The following is a 23,538-nucleotide window of genomic DNA, read 5'->3' as shown; positions in this document are numbered from 1 at the left end:
AATATTATCGTATCACCTGGTTTCGAAGCTAAATTATGCGCATACTGAAACTCAGCATTGCGCGACACACGCCGGCCTTCAAATTAAAACTAAACAACTGCTTCCGTAGCAAAATTATTTTGCTCATACCGAAAGCGAATCAGTGTACGTCTCCTGACAGCACCCCTGTTTAACCCAGCGGAACATGTTAATGAATAAGCCGGCCCGGCATGCTGCCACGTCTTCAGCCAATGCCATGACAGACGGGCGTAGGAGAGGTGCCCCGGTCATGCAGGCGTTACTCGCGAGTGTAATGGCGTATACCTCGGGCGGCGGCCCGACAGCCGCGGGCCAGGTCATTGGGGTCGCCGGCCAGGCCGGGTCTGCAGGAGCAGAGGCCGCCATCGCAGGCGGCACCCGGGCCGCACACCACATACGTGCAGGCGGCGCCTGCAGGGGGCGGCCGGCGTCAGCACGTGCTGCGCTCGTCCGGCCCGGTCGGCTGGCGGCAGCGGCGGCGATGGCACGGCAGCGCCCGGCCACGCCCACAGCCCCGACCGGCACGCGACAACAGGCACGCGGCATGTGCACACCACAGTCTGTCCTGTGATACGGGAGGAGGGGCACTGTGACAGACGTGACCGAAATCGCCTTATCTGTAGGTGGACATCTAAGGCAACTAGGATGAACAAAATCCTGGGGTCGTAATGGTGTGACCTATAACGCAGCAGCTGTTTTTTTACATTATGTCCAACGATTTCTTACCGTGCTATCTATGCATCCGGGCAGCTTACAACCTCAAAGGGAAGATGGAAGATTCCTCACCTATATGTCTGTCACGCTGACATTTAATCAGGAACGAAGACAGATGAACGCTAAATATACTGGGGTATTTTTAAAATTACTTGATTTGATTTCGTTTACGACGATTGATTGTTATGACCTTAGCACAAATGTTCAGCAAAACGCGCATTTGGCTTATCTGTATGCAATTTCGGGCAATGTAATGTTAAAAGCTTTTTTTACTCGGACGCTTGTATGTCGATCGATACCATGCTCCACATTATTACGGCCCTAGACGCGTCGCGCTTTCCAATGCAAGGTCTTACGATATCATGATGGGCAGTTTCTTCGGGTTTACTACACCTTAACTGGTATAATCTGTCCTTGCACTGCTAATTATTCGGGAGTATCCGCACATCAGTTCCCCGTCGACTGAGGACCGGGAAGCGGACCAATTTGATGGCTGGAGTGGTGGAACGAGATCGGCCCATAGCCTGAGGGTGGTGGAAGTGGAGCAGCCCCCTGCGACCGAGGGCGGTGGAAGTGGAGCAGCGGCGGTGGCCTCGGCTCGCTGTCCGGGCGGCGGCGGCGGCGGCCCGGCTCGCGCCGCTCGTGCGGGCGCCCGCCGCATGCTGATGAGCCATGCAGCGGACGCCGGCGGCCGGCGCTCTCTCGGAACCCGGGGCCACTGCCCGGGCCGCCCCGGCCAGAACGGCGTGCGGCCTTGGCAGGATTGCAGCGTGCCGACCGACCGAGGAGGGGTGGGGCGGCCCAGCCCGGAACAGCAGCGTGTCGACCGACCGAGGAGGGGTGGGGCGGTCCGGGACAGCAGCGTGTCGACCGACCGAGGAGGGGTGGGGCGGCCCGGGACAGCAGCGTGTCGACCGACCGAGGAGGGGAAGGGCGGCCCGGCCCGGGACAGCAGCGTGCAGGCCGACCTAGGAGGGGTGGGGCGGCCCGGCCCGGAACAGCAGCGTGACAACCAACCGAGGAGGGTACTTGGTCCGGAACAGCAGCGTTGCTGGAATACAGCTGCCCATTGGCAAAAGAGACACTGGAGTCGCCGTCGGGCTGCAGCGTAGGTGGCGAAGGAACATTGAAACATTTTTTTGTTTACATTGGAGAGCCCACAGGTGTGGTGCAGCTAACCAGCTGCACCACACCTGCGACACAAAGAGCAATGTTGTTTATAAGCTGCGAAACGACAGCCAGTTCATTAGCTTAACACGCATCTTCTCGGCCGAGGTAAAAAGAAAACACACTCTTTATGTAGCCAAGTGAATAAATTATGTGTCGATTTTTTGCATACCGATAACTGAAAGAACTATTCCTCGGAATGTTGATAATAAAGTGATATGGCATTCAGGACACTCGGGATACCTCATCTTCTGGTATCAACTGGTTCTTATGCGTTTCTCGGGTGCACTGAGGTGCCAAATGACATAGATTCACATCGCAGTTATGAACTGACCTCAGCAAAGCATTTCGGTTAATCTAGAAAAAGAGCCTCGACCAGTCAGCGTCCTACGAAAGACTTAAGCCGGCTTCTAAACTGAGTCTACGTCTTCGCAGCCATGCCTCACTCAACGCAGCAGAGCCGGGCTGCCGGAGCTGCGGAGAACGCACCGGTGGAGCCGACGACACTCTCGTCGTCGGCGACGCGCGGCGCCGCACCAGCCGGCTGCGAGGCCGACGGCGGCTCAGGGTTGGCGCAGACGACGTTGACGCAGCAGCCGCCGGCGATGGCCGAGCCCCGCAGCTCGGTGCAGTCTGGGTCATCCTTGAACGTGCCCGGCCTGTAGAAGCCTGCGGGGGAAAAGAAGCTGAGTTGGTCTGTTTGACTGCGGATAATACGCTTCCTTCTTCAGTCGAACGAAGGACAACTGCAGCGTGTACAGATGCGGCAACGGCGACAGACGTGGCGTCTCCAGACAGAATGCTCCACACCTGCAGCACGGACGGGCAGAGGGACGCGTCGGCACATGACGTGGTCGGACATAGACTGGCAGGAGGACGCGTCGGTACTGGACGTGGTCGGACATGGACTGGCAGGAGGACGCGTCGGTGTGGGACGTGGTCGGACCTGAATTGGCAGGAGGACGCGTCGGTACGGGACGTGATCGGACGTGGACTGGCAGGAGGACGCGTCGGTACTGGACGTGGTCGGACGTGGACTGGCAGGAGGACGCGTCGGTATGGGACGTGGTCGGACATGAACTGGCAGGAGGACGCGTCGGTATGGGACGTGGTCGGACATGAATTGGCAGGAGGACGCGTGGGTACGGGACGTGGTCGGACGTGGACTGGCAGGAGGACGCGTCGGTACGGGACGTGGTCGGTCATAAACTGGCAGGAGGACGCGTCGGTACGGGACGTGGTCGGACGTGGACTGGCAGGAGGACGCGTCGGTACGGGACGTGGTCGGTCATGAACTGGCAGGAGGACGCGTCGGTACGGGACGTGGTCGGTCATGAACTGGCAGGAGGGCGCGTCGGTACGGGACGTGGTCGGACGTGGATTGGTAGGAGGACGCGACGGTGCGGGACGTGGTCGGTCATGAACTGGCAGGAGGACGCGTCAGTACGGGACGTGATCTGTTCACGCGACGCACGCTTTCCCTGACACTCTCTGAGGGATGAAAGGTGGTTTCAGCGTTTACATACACAAAGACCCAAAGCCTGTTTTGGTCTGACAGAAAGAAGACAAGGCTTACGCATGGACACCCCAGGGCTTGCCCCAGTTTGACAAAAAGGACACATAATTGTTTGCTTATTCGGCACACGTACGAACGCACCATGACTGAGAGAACAGTCATGTTTTCAGGTGCACCCATCCACTCCGGGACCTGAAGTAGCACGGCAGATGGTACAGTTATATCATTAATACCGACGCACCATTACCACGAAGCCTCAAACGATCCGAAGCGGTGACAGCAGCAGAGCAGACGACAATACCACCGGAGACTGCAGCACAGAGTTTGTACAAAACACCGCGGTCAACCGACCGGTGAGCGTCGGCGGCCGGACAACGGGACGCCATAGTCTTCTACCGGGTAAGCGTCCTTGATTTCGCACAAGATTACGTGCAAGCCACCACTGACACGCCTTTCCATGGCATATACGCACTTTTTACAGAGAAACTGTACATCATTCACACATATTTTCTCTAATTGCTATGCATTACACGTAAGCAGCAATGGCCGGTGCAGAAAGCACGCAGAGACCGTCTGTGTCTGTCGGGCGGGTGGCAGTCTCACCTGGAGGACAGACCGTCGGCGTGCAGTTGAACTGGCCGCCGGGGCCGCACACGCACGTCTGCTCGCAGTCGGCCCGAAAGATGCGCTCGCCGACGTCCACAGTGCCGGCCTGCTCGTCCTCGCAGCCCACTGCAACAGACAGGAAGGGTCAGGCGACTGCCAGGCCGCCAGCCACAGGCTGCGCCGCTCACCGCCGGAGGTGAGCGGCGAGCGTGGCAGCTCGGTCAGGAGAACCAGACAGCGGTGTGATGAAGACCATCCTCGGTACGTCAGACAAGGGGTGTTTGTCCGCCGCTTTGTGACGCGTATGCGATTGAATGGGAAGCCTTCTAAAGATGGCTGGGCAAAACCTGCATATGGGACAATGGTCTGTATTGTTTATAGCATAATTACCTGCAGTTATCTGATGTGCGGCTAAGGCACAAAGCAAAGGGCTAGTTTGAATTAAACAATCTTCCAGGAATCGCAACACTATTCTTGTCATCACTCTCGCTATTGTACACGCGACCATGTCGGAGGACCGTCATTACGAGCTGTCTTAATCTTGACAAGGCCAGAGTCCCCGGCAAATCATGCCGCCATGCTATTAAAACATGCATCTCGCCGCTGGGAGCCGGCGTGGCGGCGTGCTTATGTGCTGCATACGAATGAGCAATGTTCGGCAATGCTTTTCCTATTGTTTCCATAGCTTTTTCAACTCCAAATGCATAAGCATCATATATAAAACTCAATCATGCAGCTGGTAAATGCTTTGTAACTGACCAACGCCAGCTTGGCCCTTGCACCAGAGGTTTTCCGCTTCCAGCCGACGCCCACTCACATGGTGCTGATTCACACCAATGACATGGCCACGAGCCGACAGTGAAGCGGCATTTGCTGACGAGGATGATCACACGGATGACCGACTGAGGCAGCGGTGGTCCGAGTAGACAGAGCCCGAATGCCGTGCCCTTAACGCACGCTGATGGGCTGAGCCATCAGCCTAGCTTACGCCGCAGCCGCTCTAGGTGAGGATTCCATCTCAACGCCCAGCACAGAGTCCCCACGCCTGGTCAGCTTGTTCGCTGCCATAGCATCGCTTTCTAATGACACCGACTACATACCCTGCGCAGAAAGCAGCCATGCTTGAGAAGCAGTCCGGGTGTCTCGTTAACACTCATTAGTGCAATGTCTCGGAAAGTTTTTTTGAAAAAAATGTTTTGCTGATCTGCCGACTCCATGGTGGCTCCGTCTCCGTACCGCCCCGGCGACGCTGGGCAAGCCTGTGCACTCCCAGCAACGACGCGAAAATGTCAACGACAGGTAAGCTACGGGCGGGCTGCACCCTCAGGGCAAAGTCTGTCTCGTGCAGATCGGCGGCGGGAAATTTCCCGGCGGAAAAATACAGAACACGAGACATGCTCATTTTGCCTCCTCTTCCACCACCTCCTAAAAGCTGTATTGTGAAAGCGCAGTAGGCACTGCGAAATGCAAAGCTCTGACATCATATCTCCGCGTCGCAAGCCGTATATATTCCATGATGATCCCCACGAAAGCCTCCACAAGGCTGGCAATAAGCCATGGACCACGTTGCCCGGACACCGCCTGTTTGCGATGCAAACAGGGCCTGCCTGGTCATCCGGCGCTCGGCATGAGCCGCACCTAGAGGCTCTCTGTGGCACACTCGCGGCGTATATCTGCACCGGCGCCCTCCCTTGTATCGGACGGGTGAGCGCTGAGCTGAGGCAGGTGTGTCTGAGCCCACTCTCGGGCCGGCGCCCTCCCTTGTGTCGGACGGGTGGACGCTGAGCTGAGGCAGGTGTGTCTGAGCCCGCTCTCGGGCCGGCGCCCTCCCTTGTGTCGGACGGGTGGACGCTGAGCTGAGGCAGGTGTGTCTGAGCCCGCTCTCGGGCCGGCGCCCTCCCTTGTGTCGGACGGGTGGACGCTGAGCTGAGGCAGGTGGGTCTGAGCCCGCTCTCGGGCCGGCGTCCGCCCTTGTGTCGGACGGGTGGACGCTGAGCTGAGGCGGGTGTGTCTGAGCCCGCTCTCGGGCCGGCGCCCTCCCTGGTGTCGGACGGGTGGACGCTGAGCTGAGGCAGGTGGGTCTGAGCCCGCTCTCGGGCCGGCGTCCGCCCATGCACAGCGGCTCCGGCCGCCCGGCTAGCTGGAGTAGGGCGCCCACACCGGCCGGGCCACTACTCACGACGGTGCGGCCTGCCAGGAACGGCGCGGACCAGACATCACGACGGTGCGATCTGTCAGGAGTGCCGCGGACCACACATCACACCGGCCGGGCCACTCATCACGACGGTGCGGCCTGTCAGGAACGGCGCGAGCCACACATCCCGACGGCGCGGTCTGTCAGGAGCGGCGCGGGCCAGGTCAGGTCGGCTCCCGCCGGCTGTGGTGACAGCTGTGGCGCCCAGCCCGAGGCGAGCGGTGGGAGCCGCTCCGTCAGCGGCAGGATCCGCTGCCAATCCCGGACGGAGCCGACGCTTACCCGCTCCACAACTGGCGGCCGGGACGCCGACCCCACCACGGCTGGCGTGCGCTTCACATTCCAAAGGACTCACTATGCTCTGACTTCGAGTTTGCGTGCTGCGAAGCACGATGACCGGCAGTGCAGCATGGGTACGACTAGCGACAAAGGTAAGAGCAAATGAAGCCCGATAGAGTCTGTGAAATCCCTCAAATGTCTTTTGCCACCACTAGCCCCAAACCTAATTCGACATTTTGTCTCTTTTCTGTGACGCAGCCGTGTCCAGCCTGGTTATCGTCATTATTTTGTGTCCAGTCAGCAAGACAGGCGGCTGAGCCTACGGTCTCGGTGGTCGCACTGTCCCAGGCCCACAGGCCCACCCTGAGCAGGGTCGTGACGTCGTGACGTCACCACCGGCTGGACGGGCAGGCACGTGCCACGTGCCGGCGCCGGGTGACTCAGCACGACTCCGTGGGTTTCCCGCCACCACAGCGAGCGAAGAAGAGCCGCGGCCGGCCCGCCGAGCGCGACGTCCGGGCTAGGTCACGTGGGTCCCCGGACCTGGCGGGCGGCCTGGCCGGGTCACGTGTCTCCCCACAACGGACGGAACCGGACAGTGTAACACCAGATGTCGCCATGACGGCCAGAGCCTCCTCTCTCTTTGGAGAAAGCATTTTTTAGAATGACAAGAACTATACTTTTCCAAACAAAAAGCAGAGGTATGTGCATATATATATATATATATATATATATATATATATATATACATACATATCATATCATTGTTCTCCATGTCGGATTGGGGACTACTTCTTTAGGCGTTTGTGACTACGAAAAAGCTAAGTAAAATGCAAGGGAAAAATGCCACACCCTTGTTATTCAATTATCAGTTTTCACGGTGTCATAAGTTTACAAATGATGCCTAGGTACTGCTTTTTTAGGGGGCGCGATTGTGGTAATTTTTGCCGTCGCAGTTTCCATCCTGTTGCACCTAGAGGGAGAGCTCAAACCTGGACATATTTCAGTTGTTTGGAATTTGTTGTAACTTAAATGCTCATTTTGTAGTCACACAAGCATGCTCGTTGACGGCAAACCAGCCAGAAGGCTATTCCAGTGGCCCAGTCTCTTTGATGGGGATGCAAATACACCAAGACTATTTGCAGCCGTAATCCATCACGACTGTAAACGCACCGCTGCTCTTTTGAAAGAGTATTCATGCTACAAAGGTAGAGATTTGCATAGCCTAAAGCGAAAGGACTTCCATCTGATGGCACTTGCATCACGCGTAACAGCATTTTGTTCACAGTGCTGCGGCCGAAGATAAAGCGCAAGAGTGACATGAACATTCCAGACGTTCGGGGCTCGTCCGGGTTGAGAATCTGCTTTTCAGAGTAGAAGCTGCTTCCCCGGTCCGCAAAAATGGCACTGCAATAGTTTCTTCGCACCAAAATCCCTTTAATATCCGGCAGTTCTTTCCCCCCAATATTGATTTTAGGATTCGGATTTTAATTCACCCGATTTTAGCCTGCGGAGAAGCATGACTGGACTCCCCATAACCTGGTATAAGCTTGAGAATGTTCAGTTCCAGCTGGCTCACGGTAACCTTCTAACGCAGGAACAGCGCCATCACAAAGAAAGCTTTCAGAGCAGTGGCCACCATGAACACAATCACACCTTGAATCTTACTGGGGTCCATTTATATTCTGGTGCCACTCAGATGGTCAAAACACAGGTATAGCCCGAACTGTCCAAAAGGAGCTAGTGTCCCGAACCCGCCGACTCCACTGATTGTTACGCCCATGGCTGACACGTTCGTATATATGAATGTTAGTCGAGGTCAAGCCAAAACTGGCAGTGTGAGCCTGACGTGCTCAATCGGCTTTGGCAATGTCCCGTGACTCGAGTTTCAAGCCACGGCCGCCAGTCGGCAGCAGCGGCGGCGGGCGAATGGGTCCAGCAGGCCAAACGCCACTTGTTAGCAGCTAACACGACTCTGTGCACCTCACCGCTGACGTAACGAGGACGAGAACGGTTGTGGTTGCATATTTCAGTGTGCAGTGCCTACTAGCCACATCTGTTGAAAGGACGAACAAGCCCCTTTTTCATGAAAGTTCTGTTGTGCACCGCGCTTTTCCCACCACTGCTGAGAACAAACTAAACTAACTGTACGGAGCAGTGCACTCAATCTCACGCACCTTTTGTGCACTTACTTCGAAAAACGCGCCGGGGACGAGCTAAGGATCTGTAACACTGAGGATCTGTAAGGATCTGTAAGTTAACAGCGTCGGCATAAAGCAGTGGCATGTCTGTCACATTCTTGTGCATTTATCAGTTTTAGCTCAGAGCGCTGTAGCGATGACACAAATAATACCTGCATTTACATTTGAGGGAATCGATGGCATTTTGCGTTTCCATGGCAATGCCTCTGTCGATCCTCAGATTTTCGGGCGGCATCGCAGCTGCAGCGCGGCAGCCAGCCGTCGGTGTATGAGGTTAACCGGCATCAAGGTCTCACTATCGCCAACACCGGTTGCGGCCGAACAGAGCTGACGACGGCCACCCCACACGGCTCCGGCGCCGGCCCCGGCTCCATCCCACTTCCTCGGCAGCTCCAGCTCCCAGGCTTGCTCCCCGCACGCCACGACGAGGGCGGGAACACGCCACTCATGGATGGTGGATCGCTTTCCGATCAGAGATTGTTCGACCGGTCTCAAGTCACGCAAAGCAACGGGTACATTTGAAGGCGTGTACCAGCACACGCAGGGCTATCACTGAGCGAATGCACAGCGCCGACATTCCACTCTGCGCATAGGTTTCACGCTCATGGTAATTCGGCATGCTTGTGCGATATTCGACCGTTCAATCTTTGCACGCAAAGCCGAAGCGCATGAATGCACACGCTTAAATGGGTAACACCCAGGACCCTATGTGCTTACGCGATCTTAAATCACGGGTGATCAATGTAAACCTAAAATGCAGGATCCACCGCAGCCCACATGGCCAGCATGGAGGTGCCGAGGCGACGGGAGCTCGGGAGCTCGGGAGTTTGGGGCTCGCGGTACTGACAGGACCCAGGTGGCATCAGTCATCAGTCATCAGTCATCAGCCAACAACAGGACGGCACCGAGCCCACTGAAGTTCACGTGAACCGGTCTGGGACTATCAGAGCGCAAGAACCGGTCTGGAGGTGGCGGCCGCGCACGGCGGACCCGGTCGAGCTGACGGGAGACAGTGACGACGGCGCGTGCCGTGCCATCGCGGCGCCGGTCGAAGCGTCGGAGGTCGAAGCGTCTCGGTGTCATGTCGACTCGGCCAGGCCGGGCCGGTCAGGTCTGGCCGGATCCACCGGCGGCACCGGGCCGGCGGCACGACATAGACGCGAACGTACGTCAGCACCGCGGACGGCGCCAGCGCTTCGCGCCACGATGCGATCCGCGCCACGAGTGACCGCGAGAAGCGCCATGTGTAATTTCCAGACGTGCCACATGGGATCACATGTGATAGAAACGACCTAGAGATGTGCCCCGAGCGAGGGCGAGATGTGACACGTGTTGCGAGGAACGCATCGAGCCAGGTGTCAGCGGAATGATGCTGTGCCAGTTGTGACGAAGGGGGGGGGGGGGCGGGGGAACGCGTCGCGTGCGGCCAATAGTTCACGCGAACACGACGCGTTCTCGGCCCCCGTGCAGTTCCCACCCAACGATCGACTACGTCTTGAGGAGCGTGGCCGTCTGTTAACCCTCCCAGACGCCCCCACCCCCGCCGAGCCGTCAGCTCCCGACGTGATGGCGTCCTTGCTGCCGTGCATGCCCACCCACCAGGACCCCGTGCTCTGACCATCGTCACCGGGCAGCTGGACTGAGGAGTGCAGTCAGATCATAGCTGGCCAGAGAAGAGGGGCACGCGTCGGAACGCCGGTTGATTTTCCGGACGTCATTCGCGAGTTGGCCTCGAGGAGGTGTGTCTGCTGGCCACGGCTTCCGGTGGGGAAACCGCGCCTGGCGCGCACCGCGGCTGGTGTAAACAGGTGGAGCTCGCTGCCAAGTCAGTGGTAAAGACAACCCTGCTCATCGATTTTAGTCTTCCCACCGTGTCGGCAGTCAGGCACTGGCAGGCCCTCTGAGTTACAAACATCGCGATGTAAAACACAGAGTCCAATGGCAATTTTAACCAATCCTTTGCGGGTGCACTCCAACCCGTTCCGCAAACATATATACGACATCTGAACATATAGGAAGCAAGTAGAGTCAAACGCAAGCATTCCAAGCTGCTTTCTTCTCGTTCAGCTCGATGATATAGGTGGGAAACATGACCAGTCTTAAATGACCGTGTGAAGTAGCATATCATTTCGCAAAGGCAGTCCGCTATGGTACAATAGGTGCGGGGCTTGCAGCCCTCCCCTAATCTCCGCAGTGGTTAGCAATAGACGAAGCTCCAGAAATGCCACCACTAGCTGCGTTCAGCCCACCGCAGTTGTAGCCTAGTAGGCTTTACTACCCATGCTAATGCTTCTGCCGTGTGAAGCTTGTGTGCTTTCCCACCAACACAGAGGTTCAAGGCGTCGAGGAAATCTCGATCTTTTTCACACCCATGGCCTGAAATCCAACATAGCGAAAGCAGCGCACAGGTTCAGACTGCACGCTGGGCCTTGGTCCCTAATCTCTCGCACGCCCTGGCCGCCGGCCTGAGCGGGCTGCACGCACCAATAACTCTCCGTGAGTCCAGTCGCAGCGTGCGCCATGCGGCCAGCTGCGCTCCGATTCCGGGAACCTCTCACGCGCGCGGCCTCCCGCCGGGCCCAGATGGGGTTTGGGGTGAGGTGGGGGAGGAGTAACCCGCTTTGGCCGCCGCATCGGACCCATGGCACAACGCGTCGGGCAGACTGCGCCATGGCGTGTGCCTGACGTGGCACCGAGCGAGGTCCGCGGTCCCGCGGTCCGAACCCGCCTCCGATGCTCTTCCGATGCCAGCTCGAGATTAGAACACGGGCTCGCTACATGAGCGACCGCATGCACGATATGTGCTTAAGATCCACGTCCTTGAACCGTCACTGTTCGCGCCTTTGCTGTAATTCCTCACTTGCAGGGTCCGGAGGAAACATCTACCACGTTAGTACTTGCCCAGACATGCCCAGGAATGCAGTGACGAAAGGTTAAATGTTTATTCTCATTTGTTTAGTCACAGCTGCAGGTAAGTGAAACCCGACGAGTATCCGGACGTCGAGCGCCCTCCTTTGCCTCCATAGCCCTCAGCATTATCATCTATCGTCCTTAGCTTTCCTTTTTCGATGGCTACTTGACATGAGCACCAGTGAGCGCCTTATGTGGATGTGGTGGGAGGGTGAAAAGAACAAAGGCCTTCTTTGCCCCATCCGCGGATCGTAGGCCCCGGCTGACTGCATTGTCTCGGACTGTGGGGGGCGGGATGCTGGCACGCTGACGTCACAGCTCCACTGCTGGCGACGAACCAGCTCGGCGTACAGTCCGGTCCGCTCCCCAGAGTCTGATGTCACAGCTCCACTGCTGGCGACGGACCAGCTCGGCGTACAATCCGGTCCGCTCCCCAGAGTCTGACGTCACAGCTCTACTGCTGGCAACGTACCAGCTCGGCGTAGAGTCCGGTCCGCTCCTCAGAGTCTGACGTTACAGCTCTACTGCTGGCAACGGACCAGCTCGGCGTAGAGTCCGGTCCGCTCCCCAGAGCCTGACGTCACAGCCCCACTGCTAGGTGCGCATCAGCTTGCATACCACTTTTTATATTCGGGCTTAAGACTGGATACTTGAAGCTTTTCTTGGGTACCTGTTTAAGACACGGCTTGGGACAGACCAGCTTCGGCTCATGCCTGACATTGGACGGGGCGTGTCCGAATTTTGACGGAGTGTCGTGTCTACGGTTCATAATCATTGAACCCGCACTGCATGTGTGATACGGATTCAATGGAACTTTGCATAACAGTTGCCTGTGTACAGGGGTAGAGTCATGTGATGCGTCACCACTACATACGCACACAGTCGCACTCCGCGCCTCACCAACCGCCCTATGCCTCCCTCGCCGGCTGCGCAGCGCCAACTGACCTTTGACACAGGCATTGGTGTCCGCCTCGAAGGAGAAGCCCTGGGGGCAGCTGCAGACCGGCCGGTGGCTGCGCGTGCGACACACACCGTTCTTCAGCGAGCTGTTGCACGGGTCCAGCAGCGTGCACGGGTCGAAGCACACCCCGCCCAAGCAGAACCGGTCACTGGCACATTCGCCATCACTGCGACACTTTTTCTCGTCTGGAACAGGACAAATGAAGCGTTACCGTCTGCTGTTGCGGTATTTGGCGACACAACCGCCCAGACAGGTTGTGTTCCCACCGCTGGTGTACACTTAAGCTGTTTGAAGTGTCTTGTGGCTGGAATGGAACCTAAACGCATCGATGGCGAGCCCTTTGCCTTGATATGCAGCGTCACCTTTGAGGCTGAAATGTAGCTGTATGCCATCTAAGATACGCTGTGCAATTTCACTGCAAGACCAGCCTTCTACAACGCTTTTTCAGTTGTCCAGATCTACCATTTGAAACAGTCATTCATGCAACACTTTGCCATCGATTTTTCTTGTCAGAACAAATAGAAACACATCCTCTTACTAAGCTCCGCCTTGGTTTTATCCACTTGCGGTTGGTCTTTGTGCAACATGCATCATGACACACTATTCAATAAATGAACTGTATAATAGCTTGTCATACGCAATTTCGGTAAGACTGCGTTGCTCTGAACATTGCAATCCAGCAGAGCGACGGCGGCTTAATGTCGGTGAGATAAGCATCAGCTGCCGTTAACAAACTACAAAGGCTCGCCGCCAGCAAGGCGACGATTTCTCCAGCCTTTCAAATTAATATTTTAGTTGCCAGACTGCCTACGGTCGCCGTAAGCAATCTAGCAACTCAACAGCAGAAGTCAGATGGTGTTGTGGACAGGCGTCGCCAGCGCTGTAGGTTTGAAATTGGGCTACAACCAATTCCCGGTTACATGTCTTGGGTAACCCAGGAGCACCAGCCGGTGCCGTGTATTGCAATAACAAGTTCAACAGATAAGCTGCAAAAGACATTTGTGGTGGCTCGCGAAACATAAAATAATTTCTTCCATGCTTGTGCGGGGGAGAAGCTAAAAGACCCATCCCCCTAGTTTCTATTTTGTAGTTACTGAACCGTTTTGCTGGTGTGTAACCATCAGATGTCATGGTTTGTCGCAGAGTACAAGTATACATGTTGGCGGGGGGCTCGAAGTCGTGAGATCTAGATCGATGACATCGCATACAATTTTTTGCCCATCCAGTGCTTATTAGTGCACCTCTATGCATTTGTCCGGAGTGCGGACCTGGGTTAATACTGTCCCTGAAACAAGCTCTGTTCGCAAAAGGCTTCCCGAAAACGGAATGCTTTCTGATCGCTGTTGGTTGTAATGGTTGCCGCCACATACTCAGACATGACGGCACCATCTTGACTACCTTGACTGACTGAATGGCGAACTTGAATGGCTGAGAACCGTATGGCGGGCTGGTTCAGACAGAGGCCGGTGTAAATATAAATATGACATGCTTTCATGTTTAAAAAATTGATGTTCACCATGCCATGAAAACATGATTTTCGTTCCTGTCGTTACCAGAAATTGGAGCGACATACATCTCATGATTCTGACTAAATCAACCGCAAACCTAACAAATCTGATTGTCATGTGTTCGACACATAGGCAATAAATCCACTTAGCTCTACCCTGTGAGGAGCAACCACACTGATACGCATCATTCATACAAACATCAAACTTAAAACAGAATGCCACATGATTGACTTGGTCAGGCTCTATTTGGGACATTCCGTGCTCTTTCGATCTTTTATTAAATGCCTTACATACGTACATACATATATATATATATATATATATATATATATATATATCATTAAGGCAAATATAGCTATAGTAGTGGTGATAGATAACGCCCAAACCGCCGTGTGCATCTCAGTAAGGCCTTAGTTGTTTGGCCATACAGCGTGGCATTAACGATTTTTACGAAGGCTTGTGACACACTGACATTGAATGGACTAGGCTTTTTTCCTGAAACGCCCGCCAGATTACGTCAAATGCTTACAACACATACACATTGCGGGCTACCGGGCTATCGGACAACCTGCCAGGAAGACACCTGGCAGATACTACGATAAAAGCTAAAAAATTGGCCTACTGATTAACAGAGAATAATTCATTAGTTCTAACAAGACCGTAACATTTTTTCGTCGTTCAGATGCTTCCACGTTGGCAGTCGAGTATTTCTGAGAAAGGAGTTCAGTTCAAATATCAGAACGAGGCCTACTTAGTACACCCAGTTCCCTCAAACAAGTAATGCTCCGGAAACACACCAGATAACTCACTCCATGGTTTTACACCAGGGAAAACATGTAAGTTGATGGCTAGTGAGCCAAGAAGTGTACAAAGCCAATGAGTGAACCACCCAACTGCAATTTTCCCGGATGTTTGGTCAAGTCCGGATTTAGCGGGGCTTCTATTCCATGGTTTGGCATGTTGCTCCGCTGCTCTCCCTGCCCGCTCCGTGGTGGCGCCCATACAGGCGGATCTCTCTGCTGGCTACGGGAAGCCAGCTGGTGGCAGTCCGCCGCTTGTCGGACCAGTTTCTCTGGTGTTGGTCAACTGCATCAGCGCTCGGTCGGGAAGACTTGGCAGCTGGCCAACAGTCGTCGTTGCCGCGTCCGGCTCGCCTGTCCTTAAATAGGCCGTGCCAAGCTTCGGACCGCCCGGCTTAGTGGAGCTTGCCTCCCCGCCTGCCGGGACCGGCCTGCCGACCCAGGTCTGGGTCTGGGTAAGCCGTGCCGATTGGCTCCCCGCCTTTCGGTCGGCGGCGCCAGGTGGTGGCTGCGTCAATGCCACATCCCGCCTTCGCAGGACACACGTCCCGGACAGCTGTTGACCTACTGGAGCGCCAAACAGTGGCGACCGACGGCGAAAAGGGAGAGACGACAGCTGACGCACAGCGCCAAAACGCTGCTCAGACGCGGCCGAAGCGGCTGAGACGGGGTGGAGGTGCTGACCTGGCCAGCGGAACGCTACGTGGATGGAGGTACTGAGGGCTAATCCTATTGCGATCCACCAGCTCTAAATCCGGCTGGCTCAACGATCCACCTTTTCCCGAGATACAAAATCCAACATGGTGCAATGCGGCCAAAGCTCAACACCATCGTCATTAAACCATTGCATATTTGTGCCTGGTTTAATACAGGATTTTAAAATGAGCACGGAAGAGTACATTGGCTAATGTTCGACTGACACGAGGCTCCTCAACCCATCTTTATTGAATCGTTCGGTCCAAAGCATTAACACCATCAAATTCTCGCTCATGTGGTTTGGAAAGTTCCCGACGCAGTCGAATTTTAAACCTTTTGCTCTGAGATACCAGGCCAGAAAAGGTGACCAGGATCTGATGAAGGCCAGGTTCAGAGACAGCTGCGTGTGGTTCAGCTTTCTCAGCTTGGTGATCGAAATTGTGACCTTTCCGTGTGCTTATCTGTTAGTGTCCAGCCGAGCAGTTTCTCTGATAATGAATGCATTTACCTCTTAATGGCTCACTGTTAGCGGCACTACGACGTCCACATTTCCGGAGTGGGGTCGGAATCAGTTGTGCGTCGGCGTTAATTTAATTAATATGTTCTATCGGATAGCAGTCATACGCCATGAGATGTGAACAAATGGCATGCTTGATACGCAAGTCAAACCGGCTTGCAACTTCCCGCGATGCTGAACAACTTACTAATGAAGAACGCTACAGGTCACATGCGATAGTTCACTGGGGTCCATGCAGAGGGGCATTCCGGCGATGCCCTCCTCCTTGAAACACCCAGAGAGGGATTGCTATGTCTTATGGCCCCCAAAACTTCCCTACAGATTTCACTAATGAGATAAAGGTTGAGACCTGAGATCGGCAAAATGAAATAAAAACATAAGGATGGAAAAGTGAGATATCCTTGGCAATTTTGAAGCATCAGTTATGCCTCAGTTATGAACAACCTCATTCGCTTATTTGATTATGGGGTCAATATGCTCATGAGAAATTTCACTCCAAACATGCAATTTACGCCTGACACGGTCGGCGTGATCATTTCAGTTCACGACGGTTTGACCTTACGAAAAGGCTGACCTTCGCAAATTTTTTAGAAAAAAACGACGAGAGAAGAACGCGCCTAAAGTGTGATAAAGCTACAATTGAGCAAACGACGAAAGACAGGTTTTTAAAGCCAATTTCCACAGCATACTGAAGAGCCTCATGCAGTACTAACAGTGTGGGTAAAACAGGAATTAAAAAGTGGTCATTAATAAAACGTTAAAATACGTTTCTAAGTTTTGGTGTCATAGAAAACAGACAAGCCTGATGGCAGTTCACGCGTTCTCACAGATCGTTTAAAGTGACCCGGATATTAGCCCTTCATTGCCGTTGCTGTCACTTTTTTAATTTATATTTTTTGGTATCTCTTATCTGAACTTGAAATTATTCAACCCGAATCGGAGGAAAATCATAATCACAGCAATACCATACCTCATTTACCTGAGCTGTTTACCTCCAAACCGGACGGTTAGATCCATTTTTGGCATACCTTAGGCTAAAGATGGATTGCTTTAATTGCGTTGATATAGTTTCTGACGGAACATGTCAAATCAATATGGTTATTGTCATGACCACAGATAGAGGCTTAAGTTGTCATTCTTCATCATGCATTTTGACAGTTTCTTAAACTCTCTTTATATTTTCACAGAAAGCAGACTAAGGTGACCCAAATCCGAGAAGCTGAGTTTTTGGGGTGAATTCAGCAATTTCGTAAAACGATTTGGCTCCTCCCCCAGCACCGAGCGACTAGATCCGCCAGTGCGACAGTCGTTTAGCTCCCCCACTCCACTTTCACCTTCTCAGTCCCTGTGCAATAGTTATCTGTGAATCGAGCCGTTGCAAGCCATGACACCAATGAGCCTCTGCCCGCGCCTCAGCCAGCCTCAGCCTCAGCCTCAGTCAGACAACAGCCGGTCGCAACAAGTGCACACAACACACGGCACGGTCAACAGGGCCGAGGACATGGACGCGGGCCAATATTTACCAACCGCAGCGGCGGGGTTCAGCCGGTCGGGAGGTACCGCGCGCATGCTAGCTGCGATATGAGCAAACAGATCCCATGGTGCAGCTGCAGCCAAGCAATCCGAGTAGCTCAAGGCTAAATATACACCGCGCATTACAAAGCTCTTTCATCGCTCAGCTACAATAAAACTCAGGGCTACATGCACCTATGATTTGCGAACTCATGGCACCGGAGATGCGTCCCTTATGTAAACGGGGCAGACGCGAATCGCCCCATGTTCTATGCCTTGAATTCACAAGGGGGCAACAGAAAAAACGACTAAAAACCGACCTGAGGAGCCACCATGTAAAGTAGAGATAGACAACAGAATGGGAGGAACGCAGCGAAGACAGTGAAGACTGAGTGATATACCCGGGTCAAGCGGTGGTTCATAAGCTACAAATGCGTCGTTTGCACGCTATGAGCCGTTCTTTAAGCTACACCAGACGGATCCAAGACGACAAACGGAACTGTCGAATCGTTGGCAGTTAGGCACCAATTCTGCGAGCCGTCGGCATTAGGCGCGAGCCGGGAGCGACGGTGAGCCTGGTGTATGCTGAGCTGCAGGGTCGGCCGCTGCCCATCCCCGTGGACCGTCCCACCAGCCTGTGCACCCAGCTGACTGCCCCCACGGTGTGGAGCACGGTAACTTTCTCCGCCACCGCCATGGTCAGCTGCGCCGCAGAACAGTGCAAGGCTGCCACAGCCATCCGCCGTCCCTCAGTCTCCGCACACGTCAAGGAAGCGGCGCGTCCGATCTGGCGTGACGCACGCCTCACGTCACAAAGAAGCAGACCGGCCCATTCATGAAATGCCTGCAGGACGTCGGAGGTGTCGGAAAGCCGAACCGCAGACGACGGTTGGCCAGCCGTCACCGGTTCTGTGAGCGGCGCGCCCGCTATCCGGGGGGGGGGGGGGGGCGTGGCTGGCCGGCGGTCATCCGCTTCGCCAGGACACGTGAGTCAGCCGGGCGCCGCACTGTTTCCGGCGGCGCGAGACACGCTGTCGCCGCAGACGCCCGGTCGCTGGCCGGAAGTGTTGCCGTTCCGGCTGGCGGACTCGCCGCGGGCGACGCAGCGGTGCCGCTTCCCTGTTCGGTACCGCCGCCGCCGCCGCCGGCACGGGCGCCGGCGGCGGCGGCGCAGCCAAAACAGGACCGTGCAGTTGATAGGCCACGTTGTTACGCTCTGTCCCCGCGCTGACGGCGGCTGGGGGGGGGGGGGGGGGGCGTTGACCCCACCTGCATCTTTCACGGTCACGGTGCTGGCGCCGTCATGGACGGCACACGCGAGTGAGGGACGGCTCTATGACTTCTCCGAGCGCCCCGCCACACACGCAGACCGAGACTCACCACCCGGAAGTGAATAAACTTATCGTCGTGATGGAAACAACTGCTAAAAGCCTGTCCCAGGACTGATCCCAGAGCCATCACTTTTCAACACTGGCTTTTCAGCACAGAGAGCACGTTCGAACATGAGGACTTTTGGTACGGCTGAACGCTTCGGTAGTTTGCAACGGCGACCAGGCTGCATCAAAGTGGCTTATCGGCGACGTACCTGGCTTAAAGGCTGAGCTGCGTGTTCGTTCGCACCGAGCAGCTTGCTGACCGTGCACCAGCGGTGTGAAGGAAACTATGAGAACGTCACAGGTAAAACGACGCGCTTACGTAAACACGGCTTGGTCGTGTTTTGTTGCTACCAGCCATGGCCCTCAGCCGTCATGTTTATTGCTTCATAACCAGTTACCATGGCGTTCAGCAGCCTGCACAGGCCCATTACCATGATAATGACGAACACCTGAGCCAGTGCGGTCGGAAGAGCAGCACCTGGCCGACCAGCCGTTCCGGGTCCGGATCCGTTACCAGCCGACAGACCGCTGCGCAGAGCAACGCCCCACCCTGCCCGACGCTGGAGATGATGTCTGCGCCGTCTCCTCAGAGCCTCTGCGCATTGCACACTGCCGAGGCTGCCCGGAACACTTGTCAGAGGCTGCCCGGAACACTTGTCAGAGGCTGCCCGGAACACTTGGCAGAGGCTGCCCGGAACACTTGACAGAGGCTGCCCGCAACGTTTGTCAGAGGCTGCCCGGAACACTTGACAGAGGCTGCCCGGAACGTTTGTCAGAGGCTGCCCGGAACGCTTGACAGAGGCTGCCCGGAGCACTTGTCAGAGGCTGCCCGGGAACACTTGACCATGAGGATTTATCTTGGCACCTTGATGACGCACACCACCACAGATGACAGCAGCCGCATATTCTTTACGCACAAAAGCCTGATATAATTTTCCACACCGGCGACGCCGTATTACAAGCCGTACATTGTCCCCGCTTGTTGAATATATCACGCTCAGTTTACATGCGCATCACATTGTTAACACGGTTCGAATATTGGCTTGCCTTGCACTTTATTCTCAAAGTCTATTAATATTTCCCTCTTCTTACTTTGACGATAGTTAAAACGTTCATATTGTACTAACATCAAGGGAGTAGAGCCAATGCTTCACTATCACGCAAAAAAGTGTCAAAATTACACCGGTTCTCCCGACTTTGATTCTCACCACCCACATCACAATATTGTCATCATGTTACGTCACTTGAGCCGTGACGATTTCGTACTCATGTCAGAGCCACTGCCGTTGGTTTAAACCACTCACTGCAAGGTCAGCAGCCTACGGGCTTGATTTTTTCCTGCGATTATGCCGCACGTAATGATAGCTACTCATTCAGATCAACAAAGCTGGTTTTCGGTTAGGCGTCCAGACAGCTAGCCGCAGATCGATCTTTAGCCGCAGAGGGATGTTAGCCGACGCGGCTAGCCGGCCGTGAGAAGAAAGGGCTTTTGAAAAAAAATACATGCGTGTGTAATCGAGCTGTGGATTCAGGATACACATAAATCCAATACGTTAGCCATTCGGCCATGATTGGAAGTTCGTGCAGGCGCCAAATTTATAACACAGTTACTAGTTGTAATTACTTAATGATAAGTAACCTGTTTATAGCATTGTTAATGCTGGAAATACAGCTGTTAGTAGTTAGTACTATCTTAGCTTACCAGCGTAGCATAAAACACATAAAACAAAGTGCCCTACATCTAAGGCAAAATCTGTATTTGGGGTTGGGATGGTTAGGCGAAACCATAATTGGGATTGATCATATCGTTGGGATTTCCCTCACTAAAAATTGTTTTGAAGAGGTCCTGGTTGTGATTGTCATCGTGCCGTGTCGTGGTCCTGTTGTGCCGTGTCGTGGTCCTGTCGTGCCGTGTCGTGGTCCTGTCGTGCCGCGTCGTGGTCCTGTCGTGACGCGTCGTGGTCCTGTTGTGCCGTGTCGTGGTCTGTTGCGCCGTGTCGTGAGCCTGTCGCGCTGTGTCGTGGGCCTGTCGCGCTGTGTCGTGGGCCTGCCGTATCTTGCGGGCCTGTCATTGGCCTGTCGCGCCGTGCCGTGGGTCTGTCGTGTCTTGTGGGTCTGCCGTGGGCCTGTCGCGCCGTGTCGTGGGCATGTCGTGACATGTGGGTCTGTCGTGCCGTGTCGTGAGCCTGCTAATCCCAGACTAAAAAATCGATGCTGGTCTCCCGTGGAGGGACTCATCCTAAGCGATATGGTCAATGTTGTCACGAATTCAGCATTAAGGTGCCTGGCTGTGTAGGTTCCACGGAAGGCCAACGAGGCCTGTCACACAAGTGAGAAAGGTGCGTGTTAAAAGTGTCATGGACGTCTGGGAGCAGTAGCTGCAGAGTGAGTCTGTCCAATGCAGAGGCACCAGCGAGGCGTCACAGCGCCCAAAACAAATCCCCGGGCGTTGCAGAGGTCGGTAAGTGTGACGCTGTCTGCGATCCTGTCGAATACGTGTCAGTCTATCGCAGTGTCTGCGCGCCTGCCTGTCAGTTCTGTCATCAGACCGGGGCGAGACTCTCCTCCGGATTGCTGGCCGGGCGGCCAGCTCCACCGCAGCCTTGATTCCCATGAGGGTCCACCATGGCGTGCGCCGTGTCTCTGGGTGTGGTATTTATGGGGGATTTGGGAGGGCAGCTTATGCTAAGCCGCATGCTTGCCAAATGGACTTCCCCAACTTGGCTCAACATAGAACTCTGTGCATGCAGGATGTGAAAGGTGACCGCGAACTAGCCACATCAGGCTCCAACATCGCTCAAACTTCGAATTCGTACCTGTCAGTGTCAGATCCCCTCCCTCGATTAATAAAACGGCGTTCGACATCGTTTTCGGATGATTTGGTGACCACTGAGCTGTCCCATAGCTAACAGGTGCACAACATCGCAGAGGTTTTCACTACTGACTAGCAGTGGTACCCGCAATAGCGGTGATCATGTTGCGTGATTAGCAGCATAGTGATATCCCCATCTTACATTTCCATCTCATCTCATATCATCTTATCATCTCATCTGACCGTCAGCCGAGCTTGAATGATGCGCAATGATCAAGCGCATCTCGTACAAAACTCAACCCGATTTCTACTCAAGGTTAGGCTGCAAAACTTCAGCCAGTCGTGTTGAGACAGAAGTCTGTTCTTCCAACTGTTCTACTTAGGGCCTTGAAATAAAAACACAATCTTGCAACTTAACTCTATAGCGATTGGTAACACACCTCCCACCAATACAACACCATGAAAGGAAGGTCAGCGACCTTGAAAGAGCAGCCTCTGGCTGCGGAGTCGGCCTCCGATTCGACTGACCCCGCGCTCCAGTGACTCTCCTGTTGAGTCCTCGGTGACAAGTATGTTCACTCTTCTGTATTCTCGGCGACATGTATGTCCACTTTAATCAGGCGCGCGGACGGAGGTGGCCACCTGTGTAACCAGTTTTGCAGGGCCGTCGCGTGCCAGGTCTGCGCTTCTCGCGGGCGGCAGGGGGGGACAGAGCATCCGTCCGAGCGGATGTAAAAGGTCGGCTCCAGCTGAGCAAGACGGACAGAGCATCCGTCTGAGGGAGGGCCGTCGGGGGCGGTGTGGGGGCGGCTCCAGCTGAGCGAGACGGGACGGAGCACCCGTCTGAGAGAGGTCGTCGGGGGCCGGTGTGGGGCGGCTCCAGCTGAGCGAGACGGGACAGCACCGGTCTGAGGGAGGTCGTCGGGGCCGGTGTGGGGCGGCTCCAGCTGAGCGAGACGGGAAGGAGCACCCGTCTGAGGGAGGTCGTCGGGCCGGTGTGGGGGCGGCTCTAGCTGAGCGAGACGGGACGGAGCACCCGTCTGAGAGAGTTCGTCGGGCCGGTGTGGGGGGCGGCTCCAGCTGAGCGAGACGGGACCGGCGCCACTCGCGCGGCCGGCCGGCGGGACGGAGCGCCGCCTGAGGAAGGCCGTCGGGGCCGGTGTGGGGCGGCTCGAGCGAGCTGCGGCCAGTGAGTCACCGTCTCCGCGTGGGACGCTGCCGCCGACCCGGGCCGACCCGGCCGTTGCGCCACCGGACGGCGGCCACCTCTGGGCCGAGCCCCGCCCACCCATCCGTCACACGTCGGCCAAGACACCACCCCGGGGCCGTCACGTGACGGGCCGCGGCCGCCATCATCGGCTCGGCTGCTGGCGGCAGTGCGGCGCGCGGATCAAGGCCGCGATATCCGTACAGGGCGCCGGACCAGGCAGGGCCGCAGCGGCGGCGGCGTTCGGGGGTGGCGGGGCGCGCCGCCGCACCAGGCACCGGGCTGGAGTGCGGCGCAGCAACGGCGGCCTTCGATGCTGTCAAGACGACCGACGCAGGACGGCGGGCGCAAGGCGATGGCGGCAGAGGGAACAGAGAGACTGAATGATGCGTGATGATGTATGAGGACGAAGGGTTAACAGAGGACATTTGCAACTGCCTGCCGGTCTATTCGTAGCAGAGGGAAAGGAAATGGGAGAAGGAGGGAGGGAGGGCGAAGGAGGAGTGGGGGATACAGATAGACAAGAGAGAGAATAAAGGATAGG

The 23,538-nt window shown here is 55.5% G+C and overlaps 1 protein-coding gene across 1 annotated transcript in view; it reads right to left on the bottom strand.

Moving 5' to 3' along the window:
- The window catches only part of LOC119100022 (putative epidermal cell surface receptor), a 53,952-nt gene that overhangs the window by 28,035 nt on the left and 2,379 nt on the right, over positions 1-23,538 (bottom strand). The window contains exons 2-5 of the mRNA XM_037223141.1: positions 12,551-12,751; positions 4,019-4,147; positions 2,389-2,568; positions 304-429 (exon numbers count right to left, since the gene is read on the bottom strand). Of these exons, the coding sequence (XP_037079036.1) occupies positions 304-429; positions 2,389-2,568; positions 4,019-4,147; positions 12,551-12,751 (636 nt within the window). The remainder of the gene's footprint in view (positions 1-303; positions 430-2,388; positions 2,569-4,018; positions 4,148-12,550; positions 12,752-23,538) is intronic.

This window comes from Pollicipes pollicipes, unplaced genomic scaffold (assembly GCF_011947565.3).
Source record: "Pollicipes pollicipes isolate AB1234 unplaced genomic scaffold, Ppol_2.1 Scaffold_2555;HRSCAF=2994_pilon_pilon_pilon, whole genome shotgun sequence".
NCBI classification, from domain to species: Eukaryota; Metazoa; Arthropoda; class Thecostraca; order Pollicipedomorpha; family Pollicipedidae; genus Pollicipes; species Pollicipes pollicipes.
The sequence above is the reverse complement of the archived record's forward strand: the minus strand, read 5'-3'. Positions and strand labels throughout refer to the sequence as shown.